Source organism: Muntiacus reevesi, chromosome 3, assembly GCF_963930625.1.
Source record: "Muntiacus reevesi chromosome 3, mMunRee1.1, whole genome shotgun sequence".
NCBI classification, from domain to species: Eukaryota; Metazoa; Chordata; class Mammalia; order Artiodactyla; family Cervidae; genus Muntiacus; species Muntiacus reevesi.
In genome coordinates this window covers 7539770-7555307 of record NC_089251.1, presented here as the reverse complement: position 1 = coordinate 7555307, position 15538 = coordinate 7539770, and the positions used below count along the sequence as shown (strand labels likewise).

The following is a 15538-nucleotide window of genomic DNA, read 5'->3' as shown; positions in this document are numbered from 1 at the left end:
GGGAAGTTCAAGGTGATGGCTTCTCTTTTCTCCAAGAAGGGCAGAGAGATGTTCACTGGGGTAGGGAGAGGAGAGTGAGGGCGTCAGAAGATCAAGCTGGTGAAATACCACTGGGCGGGGAGGGGGGGTGCGGGTGGAGGGCAGGAGCCCAGGGAAACCGAATTGTTGGGTACAAGGCCAGTGGGGAGTGGAGATCCGGAGTGTGCCCCAAAGGAAGATGGCTATAGGGTTTTGCCAGGCAGGAGTGATGGGGGAAACCTGGGGCAAGGGAGTCAGCAACTGGCTGGACCACTGCGTGGACTGGGGAGGGAGAGAGGTGAAGGTGGGAAGGTCAGTGCATTGGGAGAAGAAGGACGACTTGAGGTGAGGGAAGAATCTGGAAGAATCTGACTAATAGCATGGGCAGAAGCTCTGGGATAACCCTACGGTGGGTGAAGTGAGGGACGCTGGTTTGCTTTACAAGAGAGTATCCTCGGGACTTCCCCTGGCAGTCCAGTGGTTGGCTCCTTGCTTCCAATGCAGGGGGCAGTGTGGGTTCAGTCCCTGGCTGGGGAACTAAGATTCCACATGCTTTGCAGCATGGTTTGGGGGTGGGCGTCCCTTGTGGCTCAGCTGGTAAAGAATCCACCCGCAATGCGGGAGACCTGGGTTCCATCCCTGGGTTGGGAAGATCCCCTGGAGAAAGGAAAGGCTACTCACTCCAGTATTCTGGCCTGCAGAATTCCATGGACCGTATAGCCCATGGGGTCGCAAAGAATTCCATGGGGTCGCGGAGTCGGACACGACTGAGCAACTTCCACTTCACTTCACTTCTGAGCCAGTTAGGGGTGGGGGATAGAAAGAAGCAATCACGCAAGGGTAGAGACTCATTTCCCTATGATGTTTTGGGCGAGGGACCTCAGGCTTTCCATTGTAGGGCCACCAGGGTGAGGGGCTGAATGGAAGGAGAGCCTGGCTTCTCCAGTCCTGGCTTCCAGCCCCAGGAATTCTCCCCTGCTAGGCTCCCTGCGTAGAATTCAAGTGCATTCATGCTCTCAAGGAATCCTTGCTAGATGGGCGCTGTTACAGCCCAATTCTACCCAGGAGGACCTGAGGCCCAGGAGAAAAGTGACCTACCGGCAGGCCCCACCACTGGTGCCTCCAGGGCCCTCCTCTTCCCTGAGAGGCTGGACACCCAGCAGGGGCCTCAGGACTCCGACTCTGACCAGACACTGGAGCCACCCTGCTTTGGAGGTGGGGGTCTGTGAGGGGGCCGTGTGGTGTCCCTCGTTCTATACTCAGTCTAAGAGTAGGCTTTGCTCTCCTAAAGGCTCGGAGCGGCGCTGGTGCTGGCGACGGAGGCGAGGACGAGGACGCGCGGGAGACGCCGGGCTCGGACCGCGGCGGGATGGCGCTCGCAGGTCAGGGGAACCCCACCTCCCGCTCCCCGCTCCCCTTAGCGGGTCTGGCTCTGCGAAGTTCCGTCTGGGCCCGCCAGAGGGCGCCCGGGGACGGGGCGGCGGAGGAGCCGGGAGCCCGGGAACCTGGGAAAGGGCTGTGGCGGTGTCGCCGGGTCCCCACGCAGCTCAAGTCCGAGGGTCGGAGGGATGGCCAGGCAGTCCGGATTCAGGGGAGTTGGGCGCTCCGTGAAGCCGGATTCCGGGGATTGCACGCCCCGGGGGGGAGTCGTAGTCGAGTTATTCTGAGACGCCGCGGCGGCTCGGAAGCCGTCGCCCCACGACCCTCCAGCCGGGAAGAGGCTGCTCCCGGATCGCGTCTGGGCTGGGTGTCCGGGCACTGGTCCTGCGATGCCGCGGGCCGAGGAGAGGACATCTGAGAATCTATGGAGAGGGATGGGGAGGGGAGTGGGAGCCTCCTTGGGAGGGGGTGGTACATCCCCCCACCCCACTCCGGGCCCGCCTCGGCCCCGCCCCGGGCCCAGGCCCCGCCCCGGGCCCGGCGGCACCGCCCACTCCCCTCGGCGCGGCCGGGAGCCCCGGGGGCCGCCGCCGTCGCCGCCGCCCGAGCGCCCGCCATGCGCGCTCCCCCCGCCGCCCCGCTGCTCCAGCTGCTGCTCCTGCTGGGGCCGCGGCTTGAGGCTGCGGGAGTCGCGGAGCCGTCGCTGCCCACCGTGGTCCTTGCCATCCTGGCCCGCAATGCCGAGCACTCACTGCCTCACTACCTGGGCGCGCTGGAGCGGCTGGACTACCCCAGGGCCAGGCTGGCCCTCTGGTGAGATAGACCCGGGCTTTGGCACCCACTGGGCATCTACCCCCCGCCCCAGCCCCACCGACAGCCGGGCTCCAGCTGGCCCCATCTGCTCCCTGCCCAGACACCACCCAGACAGGCCCCTCCCCTCGCAGACAGGCCCTCCAGCAACCCGAGCCCCCTGGCGGGGCCCCTTGTCCCCTTGTACCTGCAGACTGACCGTGGAGGCCTTGGGTTGGCACAGGAACACCCATCCCTCATTCTGGCCCCTGCTCCTCCTTCGGGACCTCCTCTAGGTATAAGTTGGGCCCGACCCCTCTTGCTCCAGCCCACCAGAGCTGAAACTTAAGCCGTGGGACCTGTGGTTGGCTTGACAGAGTGGGGCCAACAGGAGCAGCTGGCGTCCCCTGGGGCCCGATGTGGCAGAGTTCAGCAGGCCTGGGAGTTCCTGGGGAGCCCGTAGGGGTGTTGTCAGTCCTGGGCTCCATGCTGCTCTGTGGTGGGGGGCGTCACACCAGCTCCCCCTTCCCCAGGGCTGGTTCCAGCCTCTCTCAGAAGAGGGCTGGGTCCTGCCGGCCAAGGGCGAAGCCCCTTCATCTCTCCCCCTAGGTGTCCCCACAGGGCCCTAGAATCAGAGGCCACAGTCTGTGGAAGCCAGAACAGGGAGGAGTCCCAAGCTAAGGTTGGGGATAAACTGAGAGAAATGACCAAACTACTCTCCCCAACTCACCAGAGTTGGGCTGGGGGTGGAGCTGTGGCCTGGGGAGGCCGCCCACAATTACCAGTCCGGAGTTTAGTTAGTTCCCACCCCCAAAAGACTTGACACGTAGTTAGTCTTCAGTTCTGGAGACTTGGCTTAAAGGGGCAGCATCACCGAAAGCCTGGGCTCTTGGCTGACGCCCCCTCACCCCCCTCTGTCGTGAGAGCCCCTTCGGAGAGGCTGTGCCCGGTGACCTTGGAGCTCAGGCCCATCAGGTCTTCTCAGGGATGCTCAGGGTGTGGTTTGGTCCTTATTACAACTTCCTGGTGGAGGGAAGCAGCAGCTCCTCTGTCCAGTCCTGACTCAGAGAGGTGAGGGGACTAATCTGAGGTCACACAGCAGAGGGAAGGAAGAAAACCAGGGAGTATGGCCGGGGTGTTCCTCAAAGTTGAGGTCCTTCTCATCTTTCAAAATGCATTTGAGTGGATGCAGACAGCCCCCTGGGGAGCGTATGCGGCCTGCTGCCCATCCAGGTTGCCCTAAGGAGCCCTGGAGACAGCCCTTTCCAGTGGACATTCGTGACTGGCGTGCTGTCCCCATAGGCTTCAGACTGGTAAGTGTGGCAGAAAGCCCCACGACACAGTGGCCAGGGTCCACACTGGCCAAGTCGTAATGTCCATCTGTACCAAGCTTCCGAACAAGGAACATGTGACTGAGGCCCTCCCTAGGGCCAAGTTCAAGTTCCCTGGCCGCCAGTCGATCCACATCTCCAAGAACTGGGGATTTACTAAGTTTAAGGCTGGTGAATTTGAAAACATTGTGGCAGAAAAGCGGCTCATCCCCGATGGCTCTGGGGTCAAATACATCCCTCCTTCTGGACAAATGGCAGGTCTTGCACTCATGAGAGCCTTGGCGCTGTCCCCTCCTTATTCATGCCCACCAATAAATCCTAGTTGCCTGTCCAAAAAAAAAAAAAAAATGCATTTGAGTTCTGTCATCTCAGCCTCTGAACATGCCAGGACGGCTTTTAGTTACAGAGGGAGAAAGTGAGCCCAGAGAGGGTCTGGAGCTGCCTGGGCTCACACAGTGGAACACAGACCTATGACTGGGGCCTGGCTGTCCGCCTTCCTCTGTAGCATGTGTGCCTCCTCTGCTTCCAGGAGAGGCCAGTCCTGCAGGGGATGGTGCTCCAGGGGTAAGGCTGCCTCAGGGTTTGGTCCTTTAGTGGCTGTGCCAACCCCCCTGACCCTTCTTCCTCCTGTCTCCCCAGGTGTGCCACGGACCACAATGTGGACAATACTACAGAGATGCTACGGGAGTGGCTGGCTGCTGTGGGCCATGACTATGCAGCTGTGGTCTGGAGGCCTGAGGGGGAGCCCAGGTGTGGCCTGAGGGCCAAGGTTCTGGGGAAGATGGGCAACAGGTGCAGCCCAGAGAGGGAAAGGGACAGCTGAGTCACAGCCTCCAGGCCAGGGCTCTGACCACATGCACCTGCCCCATGGAGCATCTCATCTCTTTACCACCTCAGGTCCTACCCAGATGAAGAGGGCCCTAAGCACTGGACCAAAGAAAGGCATCAATTCCTGATGGAGCTGAAACAGGAAGCCTTGACCTTTGCCAGGGACTGGGGAGCAGACTATATCCTGGTAAGAAAGCCTGACCTACGATCGGGCTCCCCACAGGTGGTGGCACCTGTCTTTGACAGAAATCTGGGTGCTATTTAACCATCTATAGGCTGGACCTTTCAGCTAGCAACCTGGATCAAAACCCAGATCAAGTATCGAGCTGGGATCCCTTTGCTTGAGCTCAGACTCTGTCCTAAGCCTGGATCCCTGAGACAGGGCTCAAGGTGTATACTGAGACTCGATCCCTGGGCTAGAGCCCAGAGTATAAACTGAGCCTAGTTCCCTGGACTGGAGATCAGGGTTGTTTTTGTTGTTGTTCAGTCTGCTAAGATTAAGTCATGCCTGACTCTTTGTGGCCCCATGGATTGCAGCACGCCAGGCTCCCCTGCTCAGAGATCACAGTAGGTCTTTGAATTTCCTTCCTAAGGCTTCACATAAAGTTCTTAGATCAGCAACTCAGGCGTAATCTCTGGACCTAGTCCCCGAGCCAGTGCTCCAGACTAGATCCTTGGTCTAGAAACAGATCTCCTGGTTTATAGTTTAGAGCTCTCTGAGGGAACCCCATTGGATTGTGGGAGATATCCTGGGTTCCTGGATATCTGGAGGGATCCCACTCAGTGAATCCTTGGGAGACTGCTGCCCAGACAAGGCTGGGGCCTGTGACATCCCCATCCCCACAGTTTGCAGACACAGACAACATTCTGACCAACAATCAGACGCTGCAGCTTCTGATCGAGCAAGGGCTGCCTGTGGTGGCCCCGATGCTGGACTCTCAGACCTACTACTCCAATTTCTGGTGTGGGATCACCCCCCAGGTACGGCCGGGGACATGGGCCTCGGGGACCTTGAGGTCTGGGAGGAGGGACGTGGAGGGCAGAAAGCCCCAGCTGGGGAGCGGTGTGCTGGGGATGGAGGGGCACCCTCTCACAGCCTGGGGCTACCGCTTCCCCAGGGCTACTACCGCCGCACGGCTGACTACTTCCCTACCAAGAACCGCCAGCGCCGGGGCTGCTTCCGCGTCCCCATGGTCCACTCCACCTTCCTGGTATCCCTGCGGGCTGAGGGGACGGCCCAGCTGGCCTTCTACCCGCCTCACCCCAACTATACCTGGCCTTTTGACGACATCATCGTCTTCGCCTACGCCTGTCAGGCTGCTGGTAAGGTCAGCTCTTCTTGAGCCTTTTTTCGAGGTCTCTGGGCCTTTGCACATGCTGTTCCCTCTGTTCTGCCTGCCCTTCCCCACTCCACAGTTTATCTTGCTAATTCTTAATTGTCCTTTGGATCGTAGGCTTTCTTGGGCCCACTGCCCCAGTAGGTTAGATGTCCTTCTGGCTGTGCCCACCATGGCACTTTCATGTATTCCTTCATTAAGCACATATTTATGGGACACCTACCAGTGCCAAGGGCTTCCTAGGGGGCACTAGTGGTAAAGAACCCACCTGCCAATGCAGGAGACGTAAGACACACAGATTCGATCCCTGAGTCGGGAAGATCCCCTGGAGGAGGGCATGGCAACCCACTCCAGTATTCTTGCCTGGAGAATCCCATGGACAGAAGAGCCTGGCGGGCTAAAGTCCATAGGAGTGTAAAGAGTTGGACGTGACTGAAGCAACTTAACATGCATGCATCAGGTGCTAGGCACCAGGGAGACAGTGGTGAATAAAATCAGGTGGTCCCTGACTTCCTGGATCCTCCAGTCCAGTCAACCAAAGGATCACACAAATCAGTGTCAATCACAATGACAGGAAGAAGAGCTTCTTGATTATAGGTGTTCTGGGAGCTTAGACTAGACTTGACCAGGTCTCCAGGGAAGGCTTCCTGGAGGATGTAATCACTGGGACTGAGATCTGAAGTATGGGCAGGCATTAACAAGGCAAACAGAGCAAGACAGAGCATTTCAAGCAACGGGACCAGCAGATGCAAAGGCCCTGTGGTGGCCGGGGACACAAGAAGGCCGGCAGCTAGAGCGCAGTACGCGAAGAGGGGGCATAGTGCAGACTGAGGCAGGAAGGGTGGGTGGAGGCCAGCTTGTGGGGACTTGATGGGCAAGGGTCTGGCCATTAGTCTGTAGGTGTCAGGTAGCCATCAGAGAATCATCCAATTGGACTTGAACACTGAAAAAAAATTATTCTGCTGTGCATAGTTAATTTTAAGATGAAAGTTGCAAGGAAGTATTTGGGTTTGCAGAATTCCCTGGTGGTCCAGTGGTTAGGACTCTGTGCTTTCACTGCCGAAGGCACAGGTTCAAGTTCTCATCAGGGAATTAAGATCCCTCAAGCCATGCAGCATGGCCAAAAAAAAGGAAATGTTTGGATGTTTGGGTTTGGATCAGATAAACCACAGTCCTAGGAAGAACTGAAGTTGAGAGCAAGACAGAGATGCTGCTGTTGGCATAAGGACCTTGAGAAGGCGGCAGAGAATGTAGTTCACGGTGTGCACTCATGGGTGGTGAGAAGATGAAGGCTGTCCGGTGGGTGCAGAACTTTGCTCATGGTCAAGGTGAATTAGAAGTGACGATTCAATCAGGAAATGTTGCACCTGGGCAAGCAGCGTGTGAGGAGTGGCCAGGGAGAAGGGTGTCGTCATCATTATTTTGTGCACTGTAGGTGACGTCTACCGTGCAGACGTGCAGGAAGAAAAAAGATCTTATCAAGTGCAAAACGTGAGTGAAGGTGAAGCAGATACATGGACGAAAAATGAGAAGAAGCACAGATATTTTCTTTTTTTTGCCACACTGGACAGCTCTTGAGATCTCACTTCCTCAACCAGGGACTCAACCCGGGCCATGACAGTGAAAGCACAGAACCCTCACCACTAGGCCACCAGGGAACTCCCTGTTTCCTTATTTTTTCATTCCTACCTCTACGTGTGCCTCAGCTGGTAAAGAATCTGCCTGCAATGTGGGAGACCTGGGTTCGAGGCCTGGGTTGGGAAGACCCCCTGGAGAAGGGAACGGCTACTCACTCCAGTATTCTGGCCTGGAGAATTCCATGGGCTGTATAGTTCTTGGGGTGGAAAAGAGTTGAACATGACTGAGTGACTTTATTTGTTTTGTTTACCTCTACTTAAGTATCAGCCGCTGTTTACTGGTCAGTGGTTCAAAGGAATTTAGTGAATGATTTTGTAAAGTTTTTTATTTATATGCAAATATCCAATTTTTTTCTGTGTGTCATATTGTTTATTTACTTCTTTGGCTGCATCGGGTCTTTGTTGTGGCTTACGGGATCTTTTGTTGTGGCGTATGGGCTTAGTTGCCCCGCGGCACTTGGGACCTAAGTCCCCAGCCAGGGATCAAACCCGCATCCCCTGCACCGGAGGGTGGATTCCCAACCACTGGACGACTAAGGAAGTCCCGTGAATGGGGGTTTTGTCTCCATTTGCGCTTCCAACCCCTGCACTCCGCCGGGCTGTTTACTCAGTGCTGGGCCTGGAGTTCACTTTTCAATAGACACCGTGCTTTGAGCGAGCTCCGGAATGGACAGGGAGGCCTGGCGTGCTGCAGTCCACGGGGTCGCAAAGAGTCGGACACGACCGAGTGACTGAACTGGACGGACTGACTGACTGAGCTGCCCTGGAGGATTCACAGTCTGTAGAAGACAAAGGCTAAATAAATGATCGTAATAAAGATGACAAACACTGAAGGAATTTTTTAAAAAAAGGCCTCTCTGGTTGCCAGGTGGAGGACAGCGTGGCAGGGGCCGGAGATGGGGAGGGGTTAAGTGTAGGGGTCTGGGCCAGAGGTGATGGTGCTGGATTGGGTGAGGGGGCTGGGCAGATTTAGAGGGTGGAGCAAGGCCCGGTGTCATCAGGTGGCCATAGCCAGGTGGGAGTTTGCCTGCTTCTTCCTCACTTTAATCCTCTGAGGGCAGGGACAGTCTGTCTTGCTCACCACCATCGCCCCTGCCCCCAGCTGGTGCCCTGGAGACATCTGTTGAATGAATATATACCATCTCGGCAGAAAGGTCCCTGAAATGTTGTTTGAGCCAAGCCCCATCTCCCTCCAGCCCCACAGATGGGGACATGGGGTCCTAGAGAGGACTCCTATGGTGGGTACCGGTAGGACTGGGGCTCACACCTGCCGTCTGGGCTCTGAGATCCCCGCCCTGCAGGCCAGCACTCACTCGGTCTCTCTCCACAGGGGTCTCGGTCCACGTGTGCAACGAGCAGCGTTATGGGTACCTGAACGTGCCTGTGCAATCCCATCAGGGGCTGGAGGACGAGAGAGTCAACTTCATCCACCTGATCCTGGAAGCGCTGGGTGAGGCTGCCAGCCGGTGTTGTCCCTCCTCCCCATCACTCCCCGCCCCTCCCACGGGCCCCTTCTCCTTGGCCCCAGACCTGGCTGGGCAGGAGTCGGAGCTGGAGTCAACTTCCCCTTCAAATCATTCCCTGACTCCAGGCAAGTCGCTTTCCCCGCTGAGCCTCAGTCTGCCCCTCCGAACAGTGGAGGCAGGTGGAGTCTGTGATCTGCTGGGCATCCTGCCAATGGCGCGGGAATGAGGGGGGCCTGGGACTCCAGGGTGCCGCTGACTTGAGCCAGTGGGGACTCGTGACAGCGGGCTTTCCTCTGCAGTGGATGGGCCCCCCATGTGGGCCTCGGCTCATGTGTCCCGGCCCCCAAAGAGGCCCAGCAAGATGGGGTTTGATGAGGTGAGTCCTCCCGGCCTGCAGGACCGGGGTCAGGAGGCGGGCTCTCCCCTCCACCTGCAGCCTCCCCCCTGCCCCCCTGCCCCCCTGCCTCCTCCAGGTGTTTGTCATCAGCCTGGCCCGCCGGCCCGACCGCCGAGAGCGCATGCTGACTTCGCTGTGGGAGATGGAGATCTCTGGGCGGGTGGTGGACGCCGTGGACGGCCGGTGAGGCTTCCGGGACGGGGACAGGGCCCTGTGCAGTGCAGGGGGCCCAGGGTGGCCCATCGGGGCTCCCTGAGGGTGGGAAAAGCAGATGATGTGTCGAGCGAGTTTCCTGTTCCAAGGAGTATTCAAAGAGGGCCTGCGTCATTGTGTTTTGGGGAGCCCAGGGCAGACAGAATGGGACAGAATAGACAGAAGGGGCCCTTCCTCAGCCCAGAATAGACAGAAGGGGCCCTTCCTCAGCCCACCCGAGGGAGGAGGGTGCAGTGGTTAAGGCCCGGGGTCTGGAGCTCCTGAACCTGGCCACCAGCTGTGTGGCCTCCGGCAAGTCCGCCCATCTCTCAGCCCTGCTGCGGAAATGGCGAGTAGCTGCCTTCCTCTTAGGGGTTTATAAGGGCTTAGTGGAGATTTCTCCAGGGCCTGACACACAGTAAGTATCCCAGAGGTTAATGGCGTCTTCATTCTGATTATCAGGGCTCTTCTTTTCCCTCCTGAACCTAGATCCCTGATGGGTGGGGTGCGGGAGCAGGCCAGTCATGTTCCCCCAGAGCCAGGGTTCACACGGCCCCCCTTGTCCACTGCTGTTGGCTGCATGTGCCCTGGCCTGGTGGACCGCAGGATGTCCAGCCTTTGCTCGGGCCCCTGCCTGAGAAGTGTCTGCCCTTCATCCTGGGTGTCTCCTCCTCAGACTGTCTGGCTCCCCTTAGGATTACCCACCCCGCCCGAGGCAGCTCCAGCCCCCTGGTCCAGTCATGATGACTTCAGGCCACATGGAGCAGTAATCAGGCCTCCTCCCTCTCTACTGGGAATCCCTGGTAGTTCAGCAGTAAAGAGTCTGCCTGCAATACAGGAGACCGCTTGCAGTGCAGAAGTCTTGGGTTCAATTCCTGGTCGGGAAGATGCCCTGGAGAAGGAAACGGCAGCCACTCCAGTTATCTTGCCTGGGAAATCCGATGGACAGAGGAGCCTGGCAGGTTACAGTCCATAGGGTCACCAAGAGTGGTGCATAACTTAGCAACTAAGCCACTACCACCGCCACCTCCTTCAAACCAGACTCCAGTGTGACGGTCCCCAATTTGCCCAGTGCAGGCGGCCCTGGGTGGGTCTCTGACGGGCACCCCTGACCCCGCGACACCGTCTCCCTCAGGATGCTCAACAGCAGCGTCATGAGGACCCTCGGCGTGGACCTGCTCCCTGGCTACCAGGACCCCTACTCGGGCCGCACGCTGACCAAGGGCGAGGTGGGCTGCTTCCTCAGCCACTACTCCATCTGGGAGGAGGTGAGGACCCTGCCCCCTCGGCCCACGCCCTTGGGGAAAGCAGGGCACCCCCTCGCCACTCACGGCTCCGTGCCAGCACTCATGTGACTGGTGGGTGACGAGCACACTCATGAAGACCCAGGCAGCAGCTGTCAGCCTGTGGGCGCGGCCCTTACTGTGTTCACCCCGCGGTATGTACTGAGCACCGGCTGTGTGCTGGGACAGCCTCCGCTCCGAGAACACAGAGGTGAACACGAAGAATACAGCCGCGCCCTCCTGGGGCAGAGGGACCAGAGCAGGGCGCAGAAATGGAGAAAGAACTCAGTTTACCCTGATCCGGGGAGGTACCGGCTGTGCGAGGGTGTGGACAGCCCTGGCCTCCTGGCCTCCAGTGGGGTCAGCGTGGGCCTCACTGGCAATGGGCTGGGAGAGGAGCCTTCTCAGCAGAGGAAGACGGTGCAGGCCCAGACCCCTGGGGCTGAAGGGGTGGAGGGTGTTGTGTGTGAGAAGAAAGGCCCAAGACTTAGCCAGGCAGCCCCGGCCCAGGGCTGGGGTGTGAGTGCCCGGGAGAGGCCACTGCCTGGACTTGGCCCGAGAGGACCAGGGACGGGGCCCTCCAAGGGGCGCCCCCTCCAGGAGGTGAAGCACAGCAGACACCCTCCTTGTTTTCATTTTCTACTGTTGCCAAAATGCGTTGCGTGTGAGCTTCTATTTCTGTTTTTCTGAACTGAATGCTGCCTCTGAATAGATCAAAGGGTCCCCATTTATTGAGCCGATTTCATGCTCTTCTCATACCTCCGAACGTTACAGAAAGTATTTCTTCTCAGGGTGTTGGGAGCTAGGGTCTCTGCCCGACCCCAGCCCAGCCTCACTTCCTTGAGGAGGCGGAAGTGAGGAGCCCGGCTCTGTAACCCAGCAGATGCAGGCTCAGACCCCAGCTCGGTCACATCCGGGCTGGGTGTCCTTGGACTACCGTGGGGTCCCTTCCCGGTGTCTCCGTCTCCCTCCTGCCTCCCGAGGGTCCCTGGAGACGAGCCCTGGGGCCCCTGAGATGAGGCCGCGCTCAGTGACTGCAGCAAGGGTTCTGGTTTCTCTCCTGATCTGCTTGGAGGGCAAGACTGGGAGCCTGGAGGCCCTTGACTACTAGAGCGCCGTGTTGGGGTTTCAATCCCCAGGCCGTGGGAAGCCCCAGTAGGCTTTGGAGCAGCTGAGCAACATAGCCAGGGCCGAGCACTTGGCCTGTAACCGAAGCCAGGAGTGTTTGTCAGTGTCAGCCAGGCTGGAGGGGACAGCCCGGTCTAAAGAGCCACCCTCCCACGCCCACCTTGTGCCTCAGGTCGTCGCCCGGGGCCTGACCCAGGTCGTGGTATTTGAGGACGACGTGCGCTTTGAGAGCAATTTCAAGGGGCGGCTGGAGCGGCTGATGGAGGAGGTGGAGGCGGAGAAACTTCCTTGGGACCTGATGTAGGCAGCCCGGGCCCCCAGGGGCCAGGGAGAAGGGTGGGCCTCCTGGGGACAGCCTTCTCCTGCGGGGAGCCCTGGCCAGCCCCCCACAACCCCGGGCTTGGCTCTGTAGATGGAGTTGGGGACAGCGAGGGCCCTGGGACATCAACAGTGACTCCTGGGACCCCTGGTGTCACCTGTAGCTACCTCGGCCGGAAGCAGGTGAACCCCGAGGAGGAGGCAGTTGTGGAGGGGCTGCCGAACCTGGTGGTGGCCGGCTACTCCTACTGGACGCTGGCGTACGTCCTGAGCCTGGCGGGCGCCCGCAAGCTGCTGGCCTCCCAGCCGCTGCGCCGAATGCTGCCTGTGGATGAGTTCCTGCCCATCATGTTTGACCAGCACCCCAAGTGAGTCGCAGGGCAGGGTAGGGTCAGCCCGTCCTCAGAGCCCACCTCAGCAGGTAGTAAGTCCCCTCATTGGGCAGCTGGGGAGACCGAGGCTGGCAGGCTGAGCCACGTCCAGTCACCAAGGAGGAGCCCAGCTTAGCCTTGGCATCAGACTAACCTCTGTGTGAATTCTGTGATGCCCTGTGGTTTCCAGGCAAGCGATTTTCCTATTCTGCATCTCAGTTTCCCCATCTGGAAAATGGGGATAAGAGAAATGCCACCTCAGGATTAGATGGGGAGGGCAGTCAGGTGCCTCGGGGGTGAGGTGCCCGACTCCAGGCTGGCGTGGGTCTGGGGTGGGACGGTTCACCCCAGCCCCCCTGAGCCCCCCTCCCCCCTCCCAGTGAGCAGTACAAGGCACACTTCTGGCCGCGGGACCTGCAGGCCTTCTCAGCCCGGCCCCTGCTCGCGGCCCCCACCCACTACGCAGGGGACGCCGAGTGGCTCAGCGACACCGAGACATCCTCGCCCTGGGACGACGACAGTGGCCGCCTCGTCAGCTGGACCGGCTCCTACAAGACCCTGCGCGGCCCCCGCCTGGACCTGGCGGGCAGCAGCGGGCACAGCCTCCATCCCCACCCCCGGGATGAGCTCTAGGTGAGGGCGGGGCCTCGGCCGTCTCTCCCCATCGATGGCTGACTCTGTGTTTGGGTCTCCATTCCCCTGCTCGGCTGTCTCCTCTCCCCCTCTCTTTCTTTCTGTGGCTTTGTCTCTGTCTGCACCTTTGTGTCTGCCTTTCTCTGTCTGCCTGCTCTCTCTCTAAGCCCATCTCCGTCTCTGACTGTCTCTGTGTCTGCATCTCTCTCCATCTCTCTCTATCCAACTCTAATTTTTTTCTACTCCTCTCGCCTCTCCTGTCCCACCAGGGCTAGATGGTGACTCCAGAGGCGCACCCGGGAGCAGACCAAAGCTGTCCAGGGGGCACAGTAAGAGCCACCCCCAAGAACCACAGACCCAGTAGAGACCTGGCTGTCCCCTTGGGCATGGCCTCTCTGCCCTCTGGACCTGTCTTCCATCAGGAGAAACCACTGAGATGGGTCCCCTTCCCCCAAGGCCATGTAGCCCAAGGGCAGGGCTCATAGGCCCTCTTCCTTGCCAATCTGATTCAGGGCCTGGGGTGGAGGGAGGAAGGGCCCACCCCCCCATCCTTCAGCACCAAGCTGGGCAGATCCAGGAGGCGTGCCCCCCACTGAGGACCCAGCTGCGGTGGCCCCTCTGCCCCCTTCTACCTCGCTGTCAGCTCCCTACCCAGCTTCACAGCTGTGTCTAACCAGCCACCCTCTTGCCTGGCCAGTGGGAAGTGCAGGGAGATGGGAGGAGGACCTAGCACACAGTAGGCCCTCAATAAAAGCTGGCTGGTGTTGCACTTTTTACTTTTTAACTCCTGGCTGAGCCTCTTTGCGTGTCCTAAAAGGGCTGGGAGGGGGGAGGCGTTCCCTCTCTGTGGATGAGCAGGTGGAGAGATAGAAGAGGGCAGCCTCGGGGAGGAATCAGGTGATCTGGCATCACCTCCTTAGCCTACTCATTGGTAAAGGGGCGGTGGGAGCAGAAGTACCTCTTGGGCTGGGTGGGTAAGAAGGAGCTGGAGCCCAGTCCACAGCGAGTGCGTACCCACTGCGGCTGGCATGGTCATCGCTGGCCTCGCCTTGCTGGCCAGGGTGGGCCCAGGCCAGACCCAGGGCCGCTGGGGCCCCGCTCCCTGTCTTTGGACATTCCTCTGTTTAGTTGGAACCCCTCTCCTGTAAGTGGCAGGGGAGATCCAGGGCTCCCTTCCCGCCCTGACCAGTGTGGCCACCAGAGGGCGGCAGGTGGCGGAACCTGGACCTTGTGATGCCAGGGCGCCCTCTGCTGGTTTGGTGCCAACAATGGGGAAGGGCGCATACCATGCGTGCGTGCCAGGTAGCTTCAGTCGCGTCAGACGCTTTGCGACCCTGTGGATCTGTATAGCCCGCCAAGCTCCTCTGTCCATGGGATTCTTCAGGCAAGAATACTGGAGTGGGGTGCCGTGCCCTTATCCAGGGTATCTTCCCTACCCTGGAATTGAACCTGGGTCTCCTGTGACTCCTGCTTTGGCAGGCAGGTTCTTGACCACTAGCGCCACCTGGGAAACCTGTGGAAGGGAGCCTGGGGCATCTGGACTCTGCCCATTGTCCTCTGGGTTACCCAAAGCGGCTTCAACTTGTGCTCTCCTGCTTGGAAACTGCCGGCCTTTCTCCCTGCCCACTCCCGTAGGGCCCAGCAGTGGACTCTGCAGGGTCTCCAGTGCCTGCACGCAGGCAGCCGGAGGGGTGGGGAGGTGGCTCCTTGCCTTGGCCTCCACCAGTGCAGACCTCCCTCCGGCACTGCAGTCTTGAGGTTTCCTTCTTCGGAGGAGCCCCTACCCCCATTCCCCGCCTTGGCTTGGTTTGTGTGAGCCCTCCCGGCAGAGTCAGTCAGACATCCCCTGGGGGCTGGGCATCCCCTGTCAGTCCCAGGGATGAGGGCCCACTGGCCTGGCTTTAGCCCCAGAGCCTGGCATGGCTCTGTGAAGGACTTTGGGCCAGAGGTATGGAATCGATGCTTTGTTCCTTCCAAGACCAAAAGCCATTGATTCTGGATGGCCATGACCTTGACTAAGTCTCTTCTCCTTCCCAGGCTTCAGGCATCCCTTTCATTCATTAGCGTGAACTTTGGTTTTTGCCTGCCCGGCTTGTGGGATCTCAGTTCCCCAACCAGGAATTGAACCCGAGCCCTGAGCAGTGAAAGCTTGGTGTCCTAATCACTGGACCACTGGGGAATTCCCTAAAGTGAGCATTGGGTCACGTTTGGTTCTAGGGATACAGTGGTGAATACAAAGGTCCCCCAAAAATCACTGACCTTGTAGAGTTGACTTTCTAGTGAGGGGGACAGACACAAACAGAGAAGTAAATATTGGAGGGTGGTGAGTTCTACAGAACAAAATTAGGAAATATCAAGTATGATCGAGACATGAAGAACAGAGACATGAAGAAAGGGGACACGCTATGGGAATATAGGGAGGAAGACCAT

General features: G+C 59.0%; 1 protein-coding gene and 1 pseudogene across 1 annotated transcript; both read left to right on the top strand.

Annotated features, from left to right (window-relative positions):
• The first annotated feature begins 1945 nt into the window (after nucleotides 1-1945).
• CERCAM (cerebral endothelial cell adhesion molecule) lies at nucleotides 1946-13892 on the top strand. Its single transcript, XM_065927113.1, has 13 exons — nucleotides 1946-2211; nucleotides 4158-4268; nucleotides 4416-4533; nucleotides 5193-5327; nucleotides 5465-5669; nucleotides 8651-8770; nucleotides 9086-9162; nucleotides 9260-9366; nucleotides 10511-10643; nucleotides 11959-12086; nucleotides 12269-12472; nucleotides 12856-13108; nucleotides 13378-13892. The coding sequence occupies exons 1-12, from the start codon at nucleotides 2015-2017 to the stop codon at nucleotides 13106-13108; spliced, it is 1788 nt and encodes a 595-aa protein (XP_065783185.1). The 5' UTR covers nucleotides 1946-2014; the 3' UTR covers nucleotides 13378-13892.
• Nucleotides 3354-3448, top strand: LOC136165792 (small nucleolar RNA SNORA70; annotated as a pseudogene).
• Nucleotides 13893-15538: the final 1646 nt, after the last annotated feature.